The 25,613-nt window shown below is 38.3% G+C and overlaps 2 protein-coding genes across 2 annotated transcripts in view; both read right to left on the bottom strand.

The window, feature by feature from the left end:
• The window catches only part of vapal (VAMP (vesicle-associated membrane protein)-associated protein A, like), a 17,278-nt gene extending 5,596 nt beyond the window's left edge, over nt 1-11,682 (bottom strand). Inside the window, exons 1-4 of the mRNA XM_005924599.3 lie at nt 11,454-11,682; nt 5,677-5,829; nt 3,835-3,938; nt 2,768-2,848 (exon numbers count right to left, since the gene is read on the bottom strand). Of these exons, the coding sequence (XP_005924661.1) occupies nt 2,768-2,848; nt 3,835-3,938; nt 5,677-5,829; nt 11,454-11,511 (396 nt within the window). The 5' untranslated portion in view covers nt 11,512-11,682. The remainder of the gene's footprint in view (nt 1-2,767; nt 2,849-3,834; nt 3,939-5,676; nt 5,830-11,453) is intronic.
• Nucleotides 11,683-14,186: 2,504 nt separating this feature from the next.
• Nucleotides 14,187-24,522, bottom strand: rab31 (RAB31, member RAS oncogene family). Its single transcript, XM_005924596.3, has 7 exons — nt 24,320-24,522; nt 21,985-22,064; nt 20,769-20,850; nt 19,143-19,214; nt 18,722-18,828; nt 17,043-17,152; nt 14,187-16,176 (listed from the first exon to the last, which is right to left on the bottom strand). The coding sequence occupies exons 1-7, from the start codon at nt 24,353-24,355 to the stop codon at nt 16,079-16,081; spliced, it is 585 nt and encodes a 194-aa protein (XP_005924658.1). The 5' UTR covers nt 24,356-24,522; the 3' UTR covers nt 14,187-16,078.
• Nucleotides 24,523-25,613: the final 1,091 nt, after the last annotated feature.

The raw sequence follows: 25,613 nt of genomic DNA, 5'->3' as shown, positions 1-25,613 counted from the left end.
TGCTGCATAGTAGCAGATGAACGTTGACAATCAGTACGAGGGCAGGATCTGGGTTTTTCCTGGCTCAAAAGCAGACCTTTAGGGAGTGACTACGCTCTTGAGGATGATTGGCCAGCACATAGTTAAGGCATTGAGTACTTAACAGAAGCTTATCCTGATCATTCTGGGCCATTTGTTAAACAAAAACATATTTCAAGCTTGAGTAAATAAAACTACATTAAAATTCAAATCACAGTCCTGGCTATCTTCCTGGAGGGTAACAAATAAAACCCTCTGGACATCATATCGTTCCCACAAGTCAGGCATTTATAACGAGGCCTACTAAGGCTCAGATAAGCAATGAAAACAAGGATGACTGATCGTACACAAACTGAATTTATTTTTTTAAGTCTTAAAAATGACCTAATGTGAGGCTGCAGAGGAGTTACTTATATATTGGGGGACCACACACACACACAAAACCTAACTAACCTAGGTAACTCTGTAACAAAAACAAAACAAAAAAAAAACAAAAACAAAAAAAAAGTCTGAACTTCTCTTTAAATTATTAGGACATACAGTGGAGGCACTAAGCTACACTAACATCTTTTTCATTAAAGCTTTCACCTTTTCTCACCTTACAAAAAAAAGTTAGAGCTGCCTTTGTTATTCACAGTGTTTCACATCAGCAGCGAAGACAAAGTTAGCTGTTGAAATGCAAAACGCACTGACGAGCCACGATTCTTGTGGGCCACAAGAATTTGATGCATGCTAAAAAAATATATATATATACACATCTAGTAATTAAACATTTCCATATGACATTTCTCCTATGCTCAGGAACGTCAGTATTGCTTACACATGTCCCTTTGGTCTTTATTTAAGTAGAGAGGTGTGACAGTAAAACACGTTGCTGTGTCTTTCTCTTTGTGCGACCTGCTACATCCTGATACATGGTGCACACAACTGCTGTCACTGCCAACACCTGGAGCTACCAGAAGGTACATTTACATAACAGTCGGTGGTTTCACTGATCTGGGCAACAAAATGAATTTTTCAAAGTTTGGAAAACTGGCAATAGAGCACAACACAATTAATGTATTAATTAATGTATTTTAGGAGAGACTTCAGGTTCTGATTACTTTTATGTGGAGTTAAGCAGCACAGATTTCCCAAGTTTTCAATAAATAGTTTAGGGATATTTTCATTGACACAAGGCTGGCATGACCCACGCTAAGATGTTCCTGTAAGCAGAAGATGACCTTCGGTACTCTGTGAATAGGTTCCATATTTTAAACACTCACACAGTACAATCCAGGAGGCACGTGGCCTGATCGGTCCTCAATTCATTCATAAAGAACTCCCTTCAGCTACAAAAAGAACTTGTGGAACAGAGAGTACAAGTCCTACAGATGCCAGATGCTTGTTCAGTATCATATAGTAGTGCCTGAGAGTACACGAGAGAAAAATAAGACATTCAGGGCATTTAAAACTGAGAATATCATCCGAGTAAATATCACGATATAAAAATAACTGCGTGCACAGAGATTTCAGCTATGGCTACTTTTACAAATAACTTCTCAGAGACAAAAAGTTAAAAGCTTTTTGTTTTTTGCTGAATAGTACAGGGAGAGTACACTGGTGCTACAAAATATAACTTATTTAATCAGTCAACACTGATTAGCTGTGAAAGAGTAAAACCTGCTATCAGTCAGATAATCAGAATCCGTTCACTCGCAGTTTTTTGGTTTTCTGGCTACGTTGCAGTATTGATCTGACCTAGGGCTGTTCGATATATATCGGATGACGATATAAAAACGTCTATCGTTTCATTTTACGCTATCGTTTGTTTCATGGTGTCACAAATAAACTGTTTACGGCAATATTTTTTCATCGTTTTGATGGTCACTGTAGTGGCTATATTAATTTCTTATAGTTCTCTTTCTCTTATAATTAATATAACCACACTACTGACGAACAAGCGCCTGTTTTTATGTATTGTCGTTAGCAACAATAAGGGTAAAACCATCGCGTGTCTGCGTGTTTATTTTCCACATAAACCTTTCACAATAAAGCTCAAGATCCTGTTAAGACTTTTCAAAATAAACTGAACCACGTGAAAGAGTATGCAGAGTATTTACGGATGAGAAGCAAGAAAAGAGCCGTCAGGTGCTAAAAAAATAAACCTTAGACTCAAACGTTAGAACAGGCTTTCCCCCGCAGCACGCCGTGTAATAAATACTTACAAAGAAAACGGCGGCCGTTACAACTTATGTCTAAAAATGTCTAGTTTCATACATCGTTAAAACACTCGACTCCAGGTACATGACGCGCAGCTGGAAACACTTCACGCAAGTCGAGCTGCCCGAGATTCACAGAAAATTTTAAATTTTTGTGATTTATATCGTTATCAGAACGATAGATGTCTTATATCGGGATATGAGATTTTGGTCAAATTCAAATTCAAATTTCAAATTTGAATTTCATATCGCACAGCCCTAATCTGACCCATTTAAGCTTCATCCTCTTTACCAACCTGACATAGTTTCAGAAGCATATAGAACCACTGCTCCATGGGCAGTGTCTCAGCCTGTAAATCATCACACTACTATTCTAACTGCACCTAGTTGCTGAACATTGTTTTAGCTGCAAGATGCTGCAGAGATCTTACACTCTGCTCTCGACACAGGAATGTCATGCTAACACTATGCCAGACAATTTTTATTTTTCTAGAGTTTTTAGTAGCGCATATCCAGTTCAAGGAGGGACTCTGATCATTGCACCTTACCACTTTATCATTTTCAGATGGCAGCTCAAAGACACATCTCAGCTTGGAGTCCATGAGATCATCTGGCTTTGCATCTTTCCACTAGTGAGGATTTAAAAACAAATGAAAGCATGTTATTCATCAACTTGAACTTCTAGCAGATTAGATTTTGTTCACACATGCACACATTAAAACTGTGCCAACTACTTCACATTGTATGTACAAGCAATTTAGCCTTAAATCTATATAACACAGGCGCAGCTTCATTTCCTTTTATTTCTGTTTATTTGAACTATTTTCAGCATATTTCAAAATGGCATCACCTAGACTCTGAATTTATAAAGAAATAAAGTAGAAAAGTATAGTACAGACGATAAAATAGAAAAGAAACAAAAGATTAATTCACAACATGAGACTCCATTTTATACATCAGCACCAGTCAGACCTCGGTTTGTCTATACTATACTTCCTGAATTTTAAACCTCATTCAAAACAAGTCCGTTCATGAATACAATGACAAGGTATGTACAGGTTTTACTGGCTGACCGAGTCTCTGCTGTCCCCTGGTGGATAACTGGAAAATGCTTCAGAGTAAGGAAATTAACTCGGCAGATGACGATAACCCTTCAACTTAAAGTTTAACAGTAAAAGACTTTCTACTATCAAATATCATACATGAAATGTTTTCATTGAGTCAATCAAGTTAATATTTTAAAGCACAAGTCATGTGCATGTGATACTGGAATGCATAGGGCTCCTTTTACCAATAAAGACCGAACAGTAATGTTTGTTTTTACATATAAAAGGAAATGTGGAAGAAAGACAAAACATTTAAATGGGGATTTTTTTTTTTTAAGCTGATCAACTGTTTTATGTGAAAGAATTCAATAAGTATTAAAAACTATTCAGTTCAACAGATTTTAACTAGTAAGGTTTACTGTTTTGTTTGTGCAAATACTATAGACATGCTTCCACTTTGACACATTTAAATGACTTCGGAGCTACGTAACCAAAGGTACACTTCTGTGTTATTCGCTGCAACATTAGAAGCAAAATAATGGGTTCAAAAGTAAATCCCAGTCACTTACCAATGATTCCATGTCGGTGACGTTTGGCGGGGCGAAAATCGTCTGCACCATGAATTTGTGTTTACTTTTCTCATTGGGGTCATAGTCAAAGGGCTGTAGCATGACTGTAAAACAGAAATGAGCAATGAGAACTGTTTGAATAAAAGCACGTCTATACACAGAAAACAGATCGCATAAACAGTCAGCATACTAAACACCAGAAATGACCTGTGAAAACATCCGAGGCATTGTTTTTACAGCATGTTTTTTTTAATTTATCAGTGATTTTTTTCCTCTTTACTCAACTTTTATTAAAAATAGATTCCTTTTTTTTTTTTTCTTCAACAAAAAGGTAAATTTACAGTTTTTCAAGGTACTTTGGAGGATGATTGTTCCAAAGCATCTTCAGACCTTCTCAGTGTTCCTTTGTACTTCATGCTGTTAAGACCAGGGGGGCACACCATCTTCTGAAGGAGTCCTTATTGTACTTTAATGTGGTTGTGTGAGACCAAACGAGTACCTCCCCAATGACACTGAAGGACCAATAAGAATCTAACTTTCGTAGCTCCTAAAAACCTGATTGCCTGAATTAAATTAATACACACTTCAGCGAGTCAGACATTCACAAGAGATCCATTTTGGCATCCTCCCTCCCTTCTTAAATAGGTTCATTAAAGGATCTATTGAGTTTCAAGAGGATGTCATTCATTTTCCAACTTAATTCAATACAAGCTCGCAATGTCATTGTTCACTAAAAGCATCAAAGAAATAAAGCCCTCTGAAACTTTAATGTGTGGATATTTCTGCACACAAACATTGAAATAATGCCATTTGTCATACACTAAACTGGCAATGTTTGCAAAGAACAAACAGAAGCAGTGCATTTAACCATTATGGAATTTAAAAGCACAATAAACATTACCAGGACTATGGTGCAAAAGTGCTTTGAGACGTTTCTACAGACATTCACATGTAGTAATGCTGAGCACGCTGGAGCTCAAATAACTTTAAGTTGCTAAACCTGCTGGAGGAAAAGGGTCACCGTTTTAAAAACAAGCAACCCATTTTCCCCTTTCACTGCAGTGAGTTGAAACAGTGCTTGTAGACAATGCAGGCAACTGTCTTTAAAATGACTAATGAATCTTAATAACCAGCCAAATTGAAACTAATCTGGCCCAATAAACCCCATTTTGCCTGCAGCCAAATTTACATACCAAAAAAGATGAAATTATAACCACTAATCAGAGTAATGTATTACTTCAATTAAGATGCTGATATGGGTTGCTTTCAGATGTGTTCTGTTAATATTCCTCATTATAAGAAGTTTTGTTTTATCTCAACTCCAATATTTCTGTTAGGCCCCAGTGGCAACCCTGAATGGACAATTGTGGAGCAACCAAAAAAAAAAACCACACACACACACAACAAACTGATGGTACCCAAGCTACCTTAATGTCATCAGCAAACATAAGATAAACCAGCATTCAAAAGATATAGTAATGTATAGCATCTTAGATATGTCAACTTGCTTAAAGGAAAACTGCTGAGATAAGGTCTCTGGCACAACTTGATCTACTCCAAAAGGTAGACAGAGAAGACGATAAAGCCTGAAGAAGTTAAAGCTAAAGGAACTCTTGTTGTATACAGAACACCTTCATTGCTTGTGGCCTTAAGGGTCATGAGAAAAACATCATACAGAAATCATTGTAAAAACAGCATAGGTCACTTGGACTTTTTTCCCCCCTAACTGAAATCTCCAACTTGTTGACCTATGACTGAACATTTCCTTTATTCGCTCACACTCAGTCCGACTCTACATGTTCAAATGGGCGGCAAAAAGACAGTTAACAAATAAAAACTTACCAGAGATGTTGACGCTTGATCCAGGATCGATAACGCCGCTGTTTGGCCGTACGCAGTACCTACGTGGCGCTGTCGTTTTCACTTTGAAACACACTCTTCTGTCAGAAGGGTTCCTCAGTTTGAGGTTGGTGGTGACTACATCTGTAAAAGGGCCTGGAAAACAACACAAAAAAAAAAAAACAAAAAAAAAGCAGCGTTAGCTTTGTATTTCAGAGCACAGTCTCCAACACTGGTGTATGGTTCAAATCCAAAATTCTGAAAACTTCACAGATGACTGAAACTCCAAGAATTAAGCTTTTATTCCCCCCAGTAAGTCTGCTAGATTAAAAAAAAAAGCCACAATACTGAAGAAGATGGCTACATGTTTACACAGCAGTTCAGAAATTCAATATTTCAGGTTACACCTCCTCCCTGGAAGACAGAGAGGCATGCTGCGTTTTGGCGCCAAGCTTCAAAAAGACATTTAAAAAGGATTAGCTGAAAAATACTGACATGTAACTCAATTACAACAACATGATTAAGAAGCCTTATTGAATAGCAAGTTTCTTGGCTTGAGGCTACACTGTAGGGTAGTTTTGCCACAAGTACAACAACTAGAAATCCATCAGCTGTGAAATTCTGGACAGATTTTAATGCAAGTTTTTTTGTTTGTTTTTTTAAATCCCTCTTTTTGCTAGAGAATTACACATCTTCATATCATTTTTATTACTTGAATAAACAGTTTTTTAGGCTTCCTGCTCCTTTTCACACCCAATCGATAAACTGATGGCAGTCAACAAGGATGAGTCATCTGTACATCCTTCCTTATAACATAGGCTTTATGAAGACATGAGCTTAATTTAGACTTCTGCGAGAAATCTATGTCCAACTAATGTTGCGGGCTGTGTCTACCGAACATGTAGTTACATTTCTCAGGAGGTGCACGTCAGGTTACATACAAGGTTACGGCAAAGAAACCTTGAGAGAAAGACCAATATTCACTCCTTGGGGGATGTTAAAATAAGAATCTTTACTTATTTTTTGTTCTTTTTAATAACTGTATAGCCTATCCAATACGGATGGTGGGGTGGAACGACCTATGAAAGCACAGTTTCGCTTGGGATATCAAAGATTACCTCTTTTTCCTGTATGTCGCTCAAGTGATCACCTGAATCAATTACCCTTCATGTCTCCAAAACAGCTAATTTCATATAGACATCCCATGATGATGCTGACTGGTTACGTATCAGGAGATCAAAAGTTGCACAACAGCCCACCATCTTGTGACACCACTGGCTTTAAATTAGGTCCTTAACCACGGTCAGCACTATCGAGCACGGATTGAACATATCATGTTGGACCAAAAAAATAATAATAACACCACACACACACACTTCTTGCCAAGTCAGAGGTACCCCAAACTCGATCAGCGCAATTAGGCTGGGAGCTTGGACAATGTCTCATGATGTTTGGTTAGCTGGGAGCACAGCATGGATGTTATAAATCATGTTTATAGAGTTTACCTGCCAGATAATTTGCAAGCTCATATGATTATTCTGATGCAACATATGTCAAAATATCCAAATTTGTGAATTTAGACACAGCTACAACTTAATATTTTTATGGGCTCTGTTAACAGGTGTACATCTTCATGCATGCAAAAAGTATAAAAGATGCGCTTTACTACAGTGATGTCACCCACTGTTTATGGAGCTTCAAGTTCAGGATTTTCAGCAGATTATTTTGGTGTTTTGAGCCTGGCCATAATGATGGAGGGTGGATCTAATGCCGCACGGTCATTGGCTAACAACTTGTGCTTTACAAGTCGCAAACTTGCATCCAGACAAGGACCAAACTGCTTGTTGTGTATTACTTTGAAGCTGACGGTGGTCTCGGGTTCAGGTTACGGTTTCCTAGGTAACAACCTAACCTAACATATTAAATGAGTCATATATTACCAATAAATAAAACCTGTTACCCAATAGCTGCCAGGCTTCAAAATTTGAAATACACCCTTTTCATCATTTAAATTACTAGTACAAAAATTTTACATAGGTATCCAAACTAGTTCCCCCATATCTGCATTATTTTTATTTTTATTTTTTTATTAAACACACTTCTAAAAATATCAGAACAAACCAAGAAACAGAAATATTCTTTCTACTTCCACAAGTTCTAAAGGTTGGCTTTATTTCTGGAGTTCAAAGTCAGCATTTAGCCTTGATTCATGCTCTGAAAGATAAGAAGGAATGCGTGACCAGAGCAGAATGGCTCCACCCAGCTAATACCAGAATGTACACTTGTGTGCCTACTGGGGCTTTTTTTTGCTTTTCAAAAATCACAGGTGAGTCACAAAATGCCTTCATACAAACTTGAAAAACCTCATTGTTAATGGCGTGTACTTCAAGGATCTTTGTTCTTGCTACACAGATGAGTTATAAAGAATGACTTGCTTCCTGACAGAACAATACCAGGTTGTTCAAAACAGAGCCTACCTGTAGTAGTACGAGAACCAGAAACAATGTCTATTATAGCTTCAGCACTATGCTATACTAGCTTTTGCACTATGATGCTGGAAAGACTAGGTAAATACCATGACTTTTTTTTAATTTTATAGACCTAAACAGAAAACTAGCACAGATGAGTAACTGCTTCTATAAGCTGGAAATTAACTGAGCCCAAAATATTTCTACCTTCCGTGCGTTTTACACAATGATCACTACTACACCAAAGCCTAAAACTGGAAAACAGTTGTGTGCATCAGATATCCCACCCACATACTGCAGCTTGCATCCACTGCCCAACACTGAGATGCCACCTTTTCTCAAGCAGCATTAGCAGCACCTCTCTCATCTTGTTGCATGTATGCTGAGTTAGGGTCCCCCAGGCCAGTCCTGCTCTAAAAATACCAACCAAGGAAAGGAGGGCTGCCCCCTCTAGCTTGCTGGAGGAGTCCCAGCAGAGGCTCTAAAACAGTCCAGCTTTCCAATACATGCAGACCGATTTAGCTCAGTCTCTGTGAAGGTAAAGAAGTTGTGATCATCGTCCTTCTCCTCAGATTGCTTCTTCACATGAAAAACCGAAGCCACTTAAATGTGGGCCATACAAAAATGTAAAAACAAAACAAAACACAAAAACAAGGGGGGGAGACACAGCTCCCAAATTTAAGTGATGCATTCTTTAGGGATTTAGTACTTGGGATTAGAGGGGTTTTTTCCCCCCCAATGTAAGATTTAATATGATGCTGGTTCAATAACAGGTTAAGTGGCCAAAGGGCTTAACAGGTATAAAGACTTGAGTCTCTAAACACGACCGGTTAAAAGTATGACAAAACTCTGGTTTGTATGAAAGCAAATGGGCCACTATACTGGAATTCTCATACATGTTCTAAACTAGGGTTTAATTTACCGCAGCATAAAATACACTTTTGTTTATTAGATAGCCATAAATAACAGGAAGGTTCACAGACTTGTTAAGTAAGACAGAGTGATAAACATATGTAGTCCCTACAAAAGGACTATTTTGATACAACCAAAACCCTGATATACAACATACAATATGCTTCCAGGTTCTACTCCAAGGACATAAACATATTTTCATTATAATTTACATTTTATATCAAATTGTTAGAATGTGGTTTATGACCCAGAAATTGGGATTTTCTTACATGTGCAGTGGATTAAACATTTTGGCCTCTGTGCTAAAGAACAAAACGAGTCAATGATGATCAGTAAACAATGATCAGTATGAACAGCATCATACTGATGCAATTTAGCTTTGCATCCAATCCAGAATATAAAAAGCCAAAAGTTTAATCCGATGAGGGAAAATGTAAACCGTGTGACTGATCAGTAACAGGAATAAGTCAAATTAGAGTAGAATTTCTTAATCGGGTAAAAAGTAGAGGTCCATAATCAGATTATGACGAACCATGTGTCTACCATCAGGCTAAATACCCATGAAATTTTAATGTTCAGCTGGAGAAAATTTCATCTATTTATTCTGGTTTACCTCGTTGCTCCCAAAAAACAACCTGTCCGAGACAAATAGGACTATTGGTGGCTTTCCAACCATATGATTGAAGAATTTTATCATAATAGCACCATTAACCTGTTGTTTGATGCTGTTATTATGACATAACAAATGTGAGTTTAATCACATGGTTACTACCCTTTTCCAGATGTCTTTAAACTTAAGCCAGAGCAAGTTTTTACTGATTTACATCCATACCCCTGTCCAATTACAATGTCAGCCTGTTGGAAAAGGCTCCATTCACCATCGCACTTTCTGTTGCACCTTGCATGATAAAAACATTCCTGGATTTTAATCAATGTACACAAATTTTATGAGTTTCAGAGTTTTAACATGAGAGGGGGGGGGTGCCTTTATTTCACCTGTGTCATCGTCAAATACAGGCAAAATAATAATAATTTTTAGTTTCACCCTGGACACCTCATCACCAAAACATTCTAATTATTACACCCCACCCACAGACACAGCGGGTCTGGAATGTGAGCTTGTGTCCTTCCTAATGATCCTGTCAGACTACAACCAGTATCAATTCACACCTTGTCCAAACAGCAGTGTCCTCTTATAACCTCGTCCAGGACAGTGGTACATTCAACAGAAAGAGAAATAACTGTCTAGTTCGCAAAAATGCTTCCAGCAGGCACAGAGCTTGGTAACTGGGACAAATACGAGAAGTGCTGTGTGGAATTTTGGGTCAAAATGAATAATGATGAGGATAAATAGTCCAACTGTGGAGATTGTTGTGTCACCCATGGCCTGGGAGGGCTAGCTTCATTGAAATCAGCGCCGTTTACTGCCACTTCATTCACTTGCCCACAAGAGCAACAGTTGGACTCACAAATGACCAAAAGTTATGTTCTATCTAGGACTTTTAAAAAATGTGATATGGGTCTCTTCAGGTCTGTCAGACGCAAAACAACACGGTTATACAACTACACAGCTACACATCAACTTTGGCATTAGCTGGCTAGCCAAGCTATCATTAGCCAACTGTTAACTGACACATCACTGGACGTTATCACTACCAGGAAAAGCAATCAGTGCTGAATGCGCGAAGTACCCTGCTTTCCCATGAATGTGCCGTCCTGTTTTGTCCAGGATGCGAACGCACGCTTAAAATTAGCCAATATCTAGCTAATAGGTTTAGGTCAACTGAACTAACGTTAGCCTGGTGTTGCTATTAAAAAAATAAACTATCCATGTTGTTACAGTTCACGTTAGCTAACCAAGTTTGTCATTCCAACTGTCAGTCACTTTAACTGGCTTCACAAGTTCCTGCCACAGGTGCATCAAGATGAACGCCGGATTTTACATTCTGAAATTAATTTCTTTCCAGGGAATAGCCTAAGCCACAAGAAACAACAGTTTACTCCTGCTAACACAACTAGCAACAGCATAGTAGCTGATATTAAAAGTGAAGACATACACAAACATGCTTCTTAACGTGTAGACGTTAACTTTCCTTTTTTTTTAAGCAGTCACTGACAGCCACATCCTTCCAGCTCTTTGCCTGGTACTGTCAGTAAGCTGGTACTGAATAGCAGGCCACCTGGGTGCACGCCTGCCCGGCTATCCACGTCACTATAGCGCCAGGCTGCAGCGGCCCGTCCGGCTCCCTGGCTAACTTAAAATGGCGGTGAATGCTAGCTAGCTTGCTAGCAACGAAATTCGCTTGAGGGAGTGTGAAATCATTGCTTCACCACCACCACTACTACTCGCTGGACATTTGACACGACAACAAGTAAATAAATAATATTTCATTCACATACCTTTAAATTTGAGGTCAGACGGAGGGTCGAGGATAAGGATCTGATCCAACTTTGACATGTTGGCTGAAGGGATGCACTTGATTTCGGTATCGTGGAGTTTACTAACAAGTGGAAATCCTGGATCCCTTCTGCCACTACTGAGTCAAACGCTGACTGAGCTCAGCGAGCATGTGGGTACAAATACTTGAACGCGCGAGTGCACAGCCCTCTGTTGCGCGCACTCGTGGTCTGGCAACTGATGCGATTATGGTACAGTAAACGAGTTATAATGTGTGGACACTGAAATAGACGTACAGGGAAGGAAAAACATGTTATAAAATAATCTTATAAAATCCAGAACTAAGTTATATTGTGCTTTATTGATTTAATCGAGAATTTTAATCAGGGACGTATGATAATCGCATGTCTGCGGTGTATACATGCACATTAACGCAGTAAATTCACTCTGCAGTAGTCTAGTTAAACCTGTTAGAAGTATTAGTGAACGTACATGTAACGTAAATGTAAGTGTTGTTTGTGGTTTAAAGGGCATGTTGAGGTTGACGTGTAGCACGGGTCATATGTTGCCCTGGTAACAGTACCGGAGTGGTCACCCTTTAAAGATGTTTGTTTACGACGTAATCAATGTGTGCAATCAAACTAAACCACAGATTACTTAATCAGTATACTGATAACAGTATACTGAGTATACAGATACTAAGGGACTATAGTCCCTTAGTATTATCTTATTTTCACAGAAGTGATTTTTTTTCCATCAATGCAAAATTTCGACTATTTTAGATTTGGTGATCTTATAAAACCATGATTTTAACCACTACTTTTAACAACAGTTGTATCCCTCTGGGAAAAATTTGGAGACCAGTTGTAGGACTTTTGGGAGATGAATGTCGTCTGGTTCGTGTCTGATATATGACTCTAGCTGCTCAAAAATTCCAGGTCTTCTTCTTTGTTTTTACTTTTCATTTCATCATGCTTATAATGCTTTTCATTGGTGAAAAGTCTGATATACAGGCAGGCCAGGTCAGCACCTGGACTCTTTTCCTACTAAGGCAGTAATCAGATTAGCATAGTCTGAAATATGCAAAGCTTTCCCTGAAAGAGGACGTCATCTGGATGGGAGCTTTATGTTGCTCTAAAAAGTGTATATACCTTTCAGCAGTGATGATTGCTTTTCCACCTGGAAAAAGGTGTGCGAGCTCCCAGTTACACAAGCATTAATTCCCAGACACAGACAGTGATTTCTGGAAGTGTTCCTGAGCCCACGTAGTGATTTCCATGACAGAATCATGACTGTTTTTAATGCAGTGCTGCTTGAACACAGACTGGTGACCTACTGCCAACTAACCTAACTAGTTCGAAAATCTTCCTGCAGCTGTTTCTTTTTTAGTTAATACTGAAGTCAGTGCAGAAAAACACCAACTGGTTGAGGAGAACTCTTTCTAAAAAAGAAAAACTTTTTTATTCGAGAGACGAAACTTAACACATTTTGGGCCATCATGTGAGCGTAGATGAAAAGGGGAATGCTAAAAGGGGGAATTTAAGATGCTATTTGCGAGGAATCCAGCGATTTTGTGCAGTGTGTGTACTCATTGTGAAGTATTAAAATCTGAGGCTTGCTCTCTTAGAGACCATTGACAACTGTGATCCATCGTTTTTATGGGAATTGAGGACTTCTCCTCAGTAAGCTGTACTGAATAGGACGCAGTCTACATGTGATTTGAGGTGTTTAAAGCAGTTCAGAGTGTCACGCTTGTGCATGTTCAGAAATAATGATCATTTCTTGCTGTTAAAGATAAAAGGTTGTTCTATAGTGATATTGGGGGTTTTTAGGCAAAAGCCAGACATTTGTTTTTCCATAATATACCTTCCCTACCAGTATCATGTTCAGTCATTTCCATATGACTCCAGTATAAGGAGGTTTAAATGAGGCTGCATAGTGTTTTCACAATGTGAAGATGTTAATGTCATGATACAACCCTCTTTTAGTGACTGCATCTTTCTCACTCATTTACCTATTATCAAAACTTAAAAGTCTAGAGATCTTGAGAAAACAGGCTTGTTCGGTTCTAAAAATGAAAGGTATGGGTCATTACCAACACCTTAAGGGTGGTTAAAAGTGAAAGTACTGCGAGACCTCATTGGTGTCATAAGCCACTGTTCAATGACGATCCACATCAGTGGACAGATGGCCTGTTTTACTCCTCTTTCAAACAGTCTGTCTTCTCAGTCTAAAGTTTGAACTCTGGCATCCTTCAAAGAGTGGCCTTTATCCTTTAGATGCAGATGTGTAGCTCAGTCTTGTCCTGTCGAGGTGGCTCTTCTACGCTGTGCCATGCATTTATGGAATAGCTGTTTGTTTTCTCCAGTGAGAACACTATGATACTTAGCTTGTGTTTGGGAGTTTTGTCTTTGGGATGAACCAGCTTTTGTCAAGTGTGTCACTGGATCTGAAGTGTTCTGGGATGTCAAGCTTGTTGGCTAAAATTCTCCAGTTTCTTTGACAACAAGCGGGATTCACCCCCTTTTACTTTTACAGCTGAAGAAGACTCTTGGATGATTGATAGATTAAATATCATCAGTTCAGTTGCCTCTTTGTTTTCAAGCTCTCTAGACTACTGGATGACTGAGAAACTGTACAGACATCAGCTTAGTTTGTAATCCTTTGACAGTGTTTGAGATCTTTGATGACACTTCAGTATTTCATTATTGGAAAGAGTAAAATTTGAAGAGAAATTGAATCTTTACTTCTTTATTACATTGATTAATATACATATGTTAATCTGGTCTATAGAGTAAACAGAGAAGCATGACTGCAGCATACAGTATGAGTGTGACTGTAAAGGAATGGCAGTGTTATGTATATATTTGGTCAGACATGAGTAGTTAATTCTAACAGTATGCACATTTTAGCCATGTCATACATTTTGTTTAGAAAAACATACAAAAGGCACTTGTGTCGCCATCTCAACACACAAAAGGGGGTCCAAACAATGCGCACTGAGAAATCCAGTCTACATTGTATGAAGGTTGTTTTCAATCATAACTCTTCCAGCTGATATAACTTTGTTTATATCTGGTACTAAGAAGCTCTTAAGTTCATTTCAGTTTTCATCTTAAGCCAATTACTGAGTGGTGCATTTTAGTGGAAGATTGTAGTCCCATGCTGCACATTTGCTCCAAATTAACCTCTGAGCTAAAAAACTGCGTCATATACCTAAAGGTATGCACCGTATGTTTTTCAGATAAGCAAGGCCACACAGACTAGAAGATTTCTGAATGAAGGCTGGTATATTTTCCCATATATAGGGCAGTAAATATCATTATATTTATGGCATTACAAAGTCAACATTTGATTCTATTATCCCATCATACCTGTTGATAAAAACTGTACACGTTATAATGTAAATAAGTAACTCAAGTACAAATGTAAACTACAAATGTAAGCTATGACAATGCAAAACTAATTGGTCAGTATTGTAATTAATTTTCATGTTCCTTCAAATAATTTCTCCTGTATGCTGAAGTTAAGGAGAACTGCAATAGTTAACATTTTTACTATTAAAGCAACTCCCAGCTGATACTGTGTAAATATGCAAAGTGCTGCATGATGAACGGTTTAAACGGTTAGGGCTGCGCTCCCACAGTTCCTTTAGAGTTTGGTTAGTATATGCAATATAACAGCTGCACACATGTTTAAAGTCAAATACATGCAGTTCTTGTCTCTTATCAACAATACAAAAGTGACCCCCTTTTACAGGTAAAATGCATGAAAAAACAAAAACACGACTGGCAGCTGTATAAAGTCGTTCCCTGCAATGAAATCTCAATACACTTCAGCACGTAGAAAACATCTTTAACAAATCACTATGTAAACAGTTCTAGCATTGGTCACAGTGTTTCAGCCGGGGGTGTCATGCTGTAATTGTGATTCAAGCTGTTCCCACTGCAGCACTACAGTTAAAACCTTTCTAAAGCAAATGTGCGTGAAAAACATGTGAGGAATGTAAACCTGTCGCATTTGAGCTACAGAGATAAATGCTCGTCTGAGTTTGTTCTTAATGACCTCTTACTTAAATGTGGCACATGTGCACAAATGCTTCATGGGTGGAGGAGTTAGACTTGCTAAAAATTGATATTAAGAATTTCAATGTGTTTAAGAGCCACAGTGCTATGATAGTCTACAGAGAAGGAGAGTGATGAAAACAACTATTAAATTCCTGTCTTTATAAAACACGTCAGCTCCGCTTGTTTTTAATTTGTGCTCAATTTTAAAGTCAGAGTATAAAATGAGTTGAAATTTAGAATGAGCTTCTGTATGTATCACACCACACAGTAGTTCCACCAGAACACCACCTGAGGGGGACAAACTGAAGGCTTTCTGCTTCACGACTTCAGCAGATCTGAAACTGCTAGGAATAAATTAAATAAACATGCATGTTAAAACTGGTGGATTGACGCATATAATACTGCTGGCAGGTTTTTCTGTTTCATGTTGCAATCAACCACACGTGCAGGCCAACTTCAGTCTGCTCACTGTGCTGTCACTAGGGTAAGACGCCGTGTGGATTGCTGTGCTGGTGGGTCCTTAGTGCGGAAGGAAGTAATCTTATCAGCCGCTGCTGGTACTAGCAGCACCTCCTGGTGGATGGAGCAGGCTGTCGTGTGAGTTTAAAGGAATCATTGCTGTCCACCTCAGAATTTTCCAGGGGTGGAATTTGTTTACCTAAAAATACAGACATTTAAAGAGATTCCACATCAGATTTAGTCATCTTAAGCATACAAAGAGTTTTATAAATTTAGCTGAGTTGTATTTGGCATTGCTTCACTACTACTAAAATTAAGGCAGAGCAGTTTTTTTGATGACCACATGAAAGAAAGGAGTTTGCTTAGCTTAGGATACACAGCGTTGAACCAAAACATCCCAGCATCAATTAGCCGGAATAAAAATAAAACTTTCATTGTGTTATATTTGATTTAAAATGTATCCCCCACATTATGGCAGAACCTTAATGCAATTAAAACAGAAAATGTGCATTACAAACTGCATGTTTCATATCATCATTTGGAGTCATGCTGTGTTGCAGGCTCCAGGGAAATGTAGAGTCCAGGTTTATTTGGAACTGAATAATTAAAGTCAGAGATTTTTTCTGCTTCCATTCTGAGCACAAACAAAAGATACATTTAAAAAAAACTGTCTCTTGTCACATTTATCCACTTTGTTAACTGATCATCCACTTCAGGGTCTATTCTAGCTGTCATACTGCAAGTTGCCAGGTGCATCCTAGACAGGACACCCTCAATCACAGGGCCTGTAGCCAATCTAGATTCGTTGACCTAACAAATCCGTTTTTGGACTATGAGGGGAAGCTGGAGTTCCCTAGGGTATTAACATAGACTAGTGTTTAACATGACCAACAGTTAATTTCACTGAAATGCAGAGAAGAGAGAAGATTTTAGAGCTGATCTGCTATAAAAGTGTAGTTACTTTTCTGGGGAGGTGCAGCAGGCTGCTTACGCCACTCTAAATCAAGCACAAGACAGGACACACTAGTACTTCTGATGGAGAAAACAAAAAGCCACAAAACCTACTGATTTTCTGAAAGAGCTCCTCAACATTGACAGCATTTCGGGCACTCGTCTCAATGAAAATAGCCGCAATTGATTCAGCAAACTCCTTAGCTTCCTTCATAGGAACTTCCCTGTAAAAAAGATGAACAGTTCAGATGGAAAATCTGCATTTTAATCAGTCACTTTCACCAGTTGAGTTTCTAACTGGATGTAGACATGTTTTTTTTTTCAGGCCTGACACTTCTTCTCACCTCTGATTGTACAGTTTCCTCCATTTTTTAAGGACAAACTGCACACTGTGCCAAAATATATCGGGGTTTCAGTTTATAACACTTTGGGAATCAGTTTGTTGGGGTAGAAATGCCATTTTATGCCTGTCAAATTGTGTTATCTTTGCAATCTCTCGTGAATTCAACTAAAAATGTTAACAAAAGATGTATATTTGTGACAGGCTGCCAGTAACAAAATGTCTACAGATACAACTGAAAATTGTTTATTTGCTAAGTTGTCTGTAATGTGAAGGCAACACTTAAAAAAGGACTTTTTAAACTTGACTGTTTCAAAGGTCAGTGGCTCAACAAACAAAGTCAGTCCACTGAAAATAGTCAGGTACAAGAACGTACAAAATGTACAGAAATAACGTGGCGACCCCACACCTTTGCACAGTATTGTGTGACTTTACTGCACATATATTGTTGAAGGAAGGGATACAATAAAAGAAGACTTATAATTGGGACCAGAGTGAATAATAACACAACTTCTTCATCACTAAACATAAAGAGAAAGGTCATGTTGCTGCTTTGGAACAAATAAGTCCTTTGAAGTGATGCCACAGACCTCCAATAACAGGGGTGTCAAAATTATTTTAGTTCATAGGCCACATATATATTTTAGTTTGGTCTCAAGTCTGTCAGGCAATAAAACAAAAATAGAAGTACTTTCTGAAAACGACCACAATTAACGAGCTATTCATTGACAGAACATGTGACGAAGAGCCTCAGAGATCAGTCTGCTGTCAGTACAAAGAACCCCAGTGGTTGTAAATTCAAGAAATGCACAGGTCCTTGGCTTAACCACCTTACTTCAGTGTGGTATGACAGGACGTGGCTAGACGATGATTCAGATCTCTGCCCGGATTAAGTTAACAGTTGTCCTGTTTCACTCTTAAAGACTTGCAACACAATACTTTGTACTTCTTGTCTGCAGTTTGCTCACTGTGAAAATCCCTCAACTTTGGACCCCTTTTGAGGTAAATTATTTCCATTTTCACATTTGTTTGTTAACTCAGTCTAACAGTGTCTGTAGAAACTTTTTTTTAACATATTTGTAACAAAAGAGATGAAAAATTGCGGCTTCAAAGAGACAAATTCAACAAACTCTGTTCCAGATGGACCCAGTACATTAAAGAGCTGAGAAGCGATTTTATTTAAGTGACTCTCCTTACCTAGGTAAGCAACTATAAGGTGGACATCACACCAAGATTGGATCAACTGCCTCCAGTTACAGAAATACAACTGGGAACTATTACTTACATCTTACTACAGTTTTGAGAAATTGAAATTCTGTTGGATATGTTGACCAACAATGTATATGGCTATCTGATCTTTGTCCCCATGTATGTTGTAAAGTTCCTTCTGTACAAGATCACCAATAAAAACTACAAATATAAAAAAAAAAAGAGATGAAAAAAAGAAGCCCACCTGATGTCTCCTAAATCATTCTTATTCCCTGCTATAGCTACTACAATGTCTTCTGGACCGTGTTCCTTCAGCTCCTTCACCCATTTCTTCAGCGTCTGGAACGAATCCTGGACAACAAGAAGACACTGGGGTCAATCCTGGGATAGATCGTTTATGAGAATATGCCCAGCAGTTTTTTTCCGTCTCCTGTCATATATTCATTGCTTTTTTTTTCCCAGACGAGTTTCCATTAACAAACCAGGAAAGAATGACATTTGTAGGTCATGAAACACAGCATCCCACAGTGATGGAAAAGTAGCAAAAATTCTTCACTTACAAATGTTAAGGACAGCTGTTACTGATGTTTTTCATTTTTTCCAGGGAGCTAACAGCCCTGACACTTTAACCAGTTTAGCAATAGTAAACTTGCTGTTACACTTACCAGTTTAGTAATGTCATAGACAATGACAGCAGCAGCCGATCCTCTGTAGTACATAGGAGCTAACGAGTGAAACTAAAAAAAGACGACACATTTATATTAGTTAGCATAATTGATTTAATTTTTTGGTATATCACACATAAATATTATCCAAAGTGCTCAGTCTATGATTAATAAGGGGGGAAAAAAGCTTATAAAAGCCTGGCAGAGTACTATGCCCATACATTCTTACATGATGAGTTTATGGAAACAGTTACTTCCTCAAGTCCCCAGGCCTTTCTAACTTTTAGCAGTTACCTTCACTTTGACTTGACAAACTGTGGTAGCTTGTAAAGAAATGCTGAATGTAAAAATCACCTCACTAAATGTTAGCCTACTGCAGATAAACGATGAGTGAACGCGTCGGCTAATAATGTACCAACACGTGCCAAACTTTGAGATCATTTATAAACAGTGAATCCAAAAACAAATGTCAATTTAATAATAAATATCACACTCAGGTTATATTCTTTTACATTTCCTACACCAATGTATGGCATCTGTATCAAAATTATTTCTATTTTGTACTGAAGTTACTGTTGGTTTCTCTTATCAGTTAAAACCGGCACCATTCCCTTAAGCTTGCGCAGCTTTTCTTCTCCTCTGCACCGACACATTGCTCAGTAACTATCATCAGTACAACTATATATCCACTGCCAATGAGAAGAGAAGATACAATTCATCTCAAAGTTGCAGCAGTTTAGTTAACTCAACAATCATTAAAAAAAAAAGTCAATCGGTAGAATGGTAAATGGCCTGTATTTGTATAGAGCACTTTACACATCCAGTCATCCACCCATTCACACACTGGTGATTTCAAGCTACATTGTAGCCACAGCCACCCTGGGGCGCACTGACAGAGGCGAGGCTGCCGGACACTGGCAGTACTTTAATGTTGGTCATAAGGGTGGTATTCTAAGAGCTATATATTTTATGAGGTGGTACTCGTTTTGAAAGGTTTGAGAAACACTGACATGTTCAATTATATTTGGTATCTAAAACCCCAAAAATGTCAGGTAAGGGAAGTGTGTGTTTAAACAAGCAGATGGTGTTTGAATGATAATAAATGTAGAATAAAATATTATGGCGTGTTTTTAAAATTATATTAATTACTCAGACGTCACAGGTTTAATCAGCAAGCTCACAGTCATGATGATAACACTACACTACAGTGACATCAATATTTCAAGAGTGTCCACAGTTGTATTGTTCACAGATGTTTACAATCAGCACCACTGATCACACAAGATCAGTCGGTCAAATGTAATAATAGAACGCTCACAGCAGAAGTCCCAGCATACTTTTTTCACACATAAGCAGGAAATGCTCGCGTTAGTTTTTTCCATGCAGTAAGCAGGTTTGGCAAGCTTCAGCTATAACCCACCTCCCCCTCTTAGCCATCAAATTAATCACCGTGATGTCTCATGACCTTTGAACTCTTGTGTCAAGCATCCTGTTTCATAACCTATAAATATCTACCTATCACGAGTACCAGCTTTCTGATGCAAAGTTTAATGGAAAATCAACATCACATGTGTTAACTTAAAGCTAACAGCGAGTCCATGCGGAGTTTCTGTTGCGTACACTTACCCGTTCCTGCCCAGCTGTATCCCAGATTAGAAATTTGTGTAGCTCATTTCCACATGGCACTGTCTTGGTCAGGAATGACGCTCTGCGGATGATTTAAAGCATTTCACAACAGCTATTTTTTAGGTCACTCTTTAAAAACAAAGGGGAAAAAATCTGTGCATGTCAGCAGGAAAGTAAGAACACTGAAAACAAGTATGTTTGGGACAGCATGTTTGTTGCTATAGAGGCATGTAAAACCTCCTTTATTTCAGTGTTTATTGCACCAAGTACTAAAAAAATATATAATTTTTAAACAATTCTACAATCTTTTTGCCTTAAAGTGTTACTCCAAAGTGAGGGTTTTTAAAATAAAAAAAAAATCAGATGCAATGACATAGTAAAATCAAGGTTTTTTCACAGGCTTACAGAAGTTGGAAGGTGGATTTGCAATTATTCATTTGAACTCATTTTCCCATAAGTTACATTTTTTACACTGTTTTCAACCACTACTCGTACCCTATTTGTGCATTAAAGCTTGCAAACACTTAACTAAAATTTGTACTTCAAAAAGGTCATTAAATCACATATTTGTAATAAAATGAAAACGCCTTGTGAGAATTATTGGAGTTGTGGAGCTGAAGCAGGATGACTCCCGCGTGGGTTTGTCTTTATTTCAGTTGCTAAAGTTTGTTTAGAATAAGCTATGTGTTACCTGCTGAGGTTTCCCTTACAGGAAGGAGACCTTTTGGCTGAGCTGTACATGTTCTACATTGTCTAGGAGGTTATGACTATCACCAATCCGCCCAATTTTAGTGTGGACTAAAGAAATATTAAATAGTAATAAAAGTCTGTTAAGTTTTAACAGTCTGACAATAGTGTCTTGTGCAATTCCTTATATGTATATATAAGTATTCAGTTAAGATAAAAGACCCAAATGAAATAAGGTACATTCATTTTTATCTCTTGAGTAATCAGTTCTTCTATAATTAGGTTTAACTTCTGTAGCTTATAGACAGTTCATAGGATTATCAATCTACCCATTAGTACAAATGATGTGGATTGAGATCACTAAAAAACACAAGCTTAACTTGAGCTTGAGCATAGTTTCATTCAGCCAAATTACTGATTAACTGGCTGAATCTCCCTGTACATTTCTGTACATCTTTACTTCAGCTTTGTGTCCAAACACGATTGATTAGTTTCCTGCTGCTTAAGCCTTCTGCTGATTAACACTCACCCTATGGTTGGACTTATGTTGTGATCGAAATGATCCTGGACAAATCGGCAAACAATGCTGGATTTCCCAACTCCAGTGTCCTGCAAACATCAATCAGTCACAGGACATGCACACAAAGAGTGAGCGGTCACTATTGAACCTACTGGATTATACAACCATAGCAAATACAAGAGTATGCAACAGCAGTATTTAAGTCATTAAAATGATAACGTGAAATTATCCAGTAACACACGGTGTATGACTCTGTAACACGTACTTTCACTTTAGATTTCTTAAATATATTTTGATGGTAAAACTTTTGTACTATAATCACTTTTACTTATTAAGGGTTTTCACAATGAATACTTCACCTGCATTCTTACTAAGGGCCAGCAGGGGGCAACTCTTGTGGTTGCAAAAGGTTCCAGCTGTAATCAGCATCTTCCATGCTAACTCCAGGTGAGCACAACAATCTGCTAGCCACCAAAGCAATCACAAAGAGGCTTTTGTGCACAGCGTCCTCTTTGCGACTGATTTCACCTACTGTAGCAACAGCCAAGCAACCTCTGGGAACTACTCACCAACCACTCTGGAATACACATTTTCACTTGCAAACAGTGGCTATATCATGTCCATCATCATCCGAGATAATACTGGTATACATTTTTTTACTGATATCACAGACTCACTTCCTACTTACAGACTCCATTTAGTAAGTTGACTTTTCAGAATATACTAATTGCCCAACACAATCACAAGGTGTTAGCCAAATGAGCATGTGGTTCACAGAGAGAGCCACCTCTTATTAGTGTTGTGCAATACTGCCGATTTTAAGTAAATACAAGGCCAGTATCGCTGTTACCAATACCGATACTTCTAACTTATAACATCAACTTATGTAGAGAAGAGTGGTGTGTCATGACTTATGAGATGAATCACCATCAATTTTCAAATTCTGAATACATTTTATTGACCACAGTAATTGGATAACACAATAAAACACACCTTTCAGCTTTTTGTGTATCTTGAAACTGTTTTTTGGAGACCTGGAACGTAATGCCCTTTTGCCCCACTAGCACCTACTGGGCTCAGCATGGCTCAACTCAATTCGGTTTTTAGGTGGTACTCAGTTGTAATTGAAAACAACTGAAAATGAGTAGAGTTGAGTCAAATTGGTACTAGTGGGGAAAAAAAGCGCAAGTGTGCCTGTCTCAAAAAGACTTATGTTGTTTAAATGGGTTATAGGGTAAAAATAAAATAGACATTAAAGTCTGTTTTATCCTTTCCCCAAAAAGTCATTTAATACAGTTCAATGGACTACATACTGAATTTAGATCATAGAAACTAAGTATCAATTCTATCGCACTAGTATCGATACCAAAACCAGTGCTGGTATCGTTACTACCGATATCTGGATAGACACCCCCCCCCCCCCCCCTCAATTGTTACCTCTGATTCCAAAAGACCGACATGTCAACAGTAATAATGCTCAACTCATTGTATCTACATTAATCTTTGAGTCTGTCTATAATTTAAACTCTCATGCAGTCCCACTTTTCATGTAACACATCTGATGAAGAAAATAGGACCCCCCACCCACCCACTTCCTAATCTCCTAATGTGGCACCCCATTTTTTTAATCGTATAAACACCCCTGTACGGTTTTATGTGACTTTAAATGTGCATAAAATCTGCTCCTCCCGCTTGTTATAAGCATGCAGAGGTGTAACAAAAGATGGGTTAGGGTCAGCGTATGGTTGGGCTGACTCAAAAAAATATTTTAGTGAGGATGTCAGGGCCCTGAGGAGGTATGCGGGGGCCTAAAAACCTTATGAGGCTCTGAAAAGTTCCCAGCTCCCGACTTCAACATCATCGATAAAGCGACAGTTTGCGGTCCAAAGCGCTCTCGCCGTCCCTGTCACCGCTTATAAAGACAGACTGACGTGTTTCGCTAACGCAGCAAAAAATCTAACGGCTCGCTGGCTCCGATGATGACGTAATGGCTGATAAACTGTCAGAGCCGTTATAAAGTAAAGATTTATACTACACAGCAGAGCTTAATCTGTTAAGAACTACAAAATACATGCGAGAGGACATACTCAAAATGACTGCCGACCGATGAGGCTGGTTTTAAGCCAACTACTAGCTACCAATATTAGTTAAATTCCCAACTTATTTCACGAAGACGACAAAGAGTTCTTTTAAATAAAATACCGGAACTGACAAAGTACCGACTCTACCATTAAGTTGTAAACGAGCAGCTGTTAACATCAACATGTTGTCGGCTTTTGCAGTTTCGCAGCAGACTAAAGGAATTTGCCCCCAAAACGGATCAACAAAAACATCAACCACTTACCCCTAAAAGGCAAACCTTGAGCTCCCTTATAGCCATGGTAAGTTTTGGAAAGTTTTTAAATCATCATTTGTCAGTGTACACTCAATGTATTTCTTTCTTCATGCTTGAAACTCTATTATTTTCCCCTCTTCTTGGATAAAATAGAAACCCAGCCCCTGATACAGACAGACATCTCCACTAAGCGGCTGACAAGGCGCATAGAATAAATTTTACAACATCCGACAGTGACTTTCAAAATAAAGGTATCTTACAGCCGTTTTGGCACAAATAATGCGAAAAGGCTCCAACAAACAACTTCGTTTGCAATTTTATCTCTGCCTGTCAGTTACATGTTTATATTTTGAAATAAGAGATGAAAGATTTTAGACCTATTTTACCCTAAAAAAAAACAGTGTTCTTTAGTTAAGAATAGATAAAAGTGCATACAATGGTCTTCAGTTCAATGAAAGCATAACAGGACCGGGAAATGTCGGTCTGCTCTTAACATATTTTTGCAATTAACTAATTTAACCAAAGACAATGACGACTGTGACAATGATGTTTTTGTTTCAAAAATAAAAGCCTAAAGTAGGATCATCACACAGCCGGCTGTGCCCTGGCAGCCAAAAATGAGTGGGCTCCAGCCCAGTAATGGCTACCAGGCTTGGGTGGGTTTTTTGTAAGTGGGCTTGGGCCAGTTTGGACTGAGAATTGGCAGAATAAATGCATGCACACTGCATTAGGACTGAAAAACCGACCAAGGTTGGTAGTCTGACTTTTGACAAGATAAAGACTTTGTTCACTTTCAGCACCCAAACTACTACCATATATGGGCCAAGGCATTTCTTATAAATCAACTTGATTTTGGCCATTAAGGTGCCAAGCCGTTTTGTATACCTGGCCAATCTGTTAACATACTTTACAACATCACGAAACAAAGAAAGATGGGGAGGGCACCGAGGAAAACTGACAGTAACCACAGAGTCACAAGCTATGCAGGTTTCTGTGGTACATGATAGAAATGACCACAAATAAAAGAAAATACAACCATCAAGACTGAATAAGCTACTTATAAGGCAATTCTCAGTCATATGGTCTTGTGAGTTGTGATTTTATTATTTTTCATAGAAGAGTGAGGAATGACTGTGACACAGTAATTGTAAATGTTGCAAGAAATCTATGGTTAAAAAAGAAAAAGAACACCAGGTAAGATAACAGTTGACTCATGAAGACCATTGACCATATCTGGCATTTAGGTACAATACTGTAGGTTTCCTTCACATGCTGAATACCAAACCTGTACCATGCAAACTGG

The sequence above is a fragment of the Haplochromis burtoni genome, unplaced genomic scaffold (genome assembly GCF_018398535.1).
Source record: "Haplochromis burtoni strain Fernald_Lab_line unplaced genomic scaffold, NCSU_Asbu1 Contig_78, whole genome shotgun sequence".
Lineage (NCBI taxonomy): Eukaryota > Metazoa > Chordata > Actinopteri > Cichliformes > Cichlidae > Haplochromis > Haplochromis burtoni.
The sequence above is the reverse complement of the archived record's forward strand: the minus strand, read 5'-3'. Positions and strand labels throughout refer to the sequence as shown.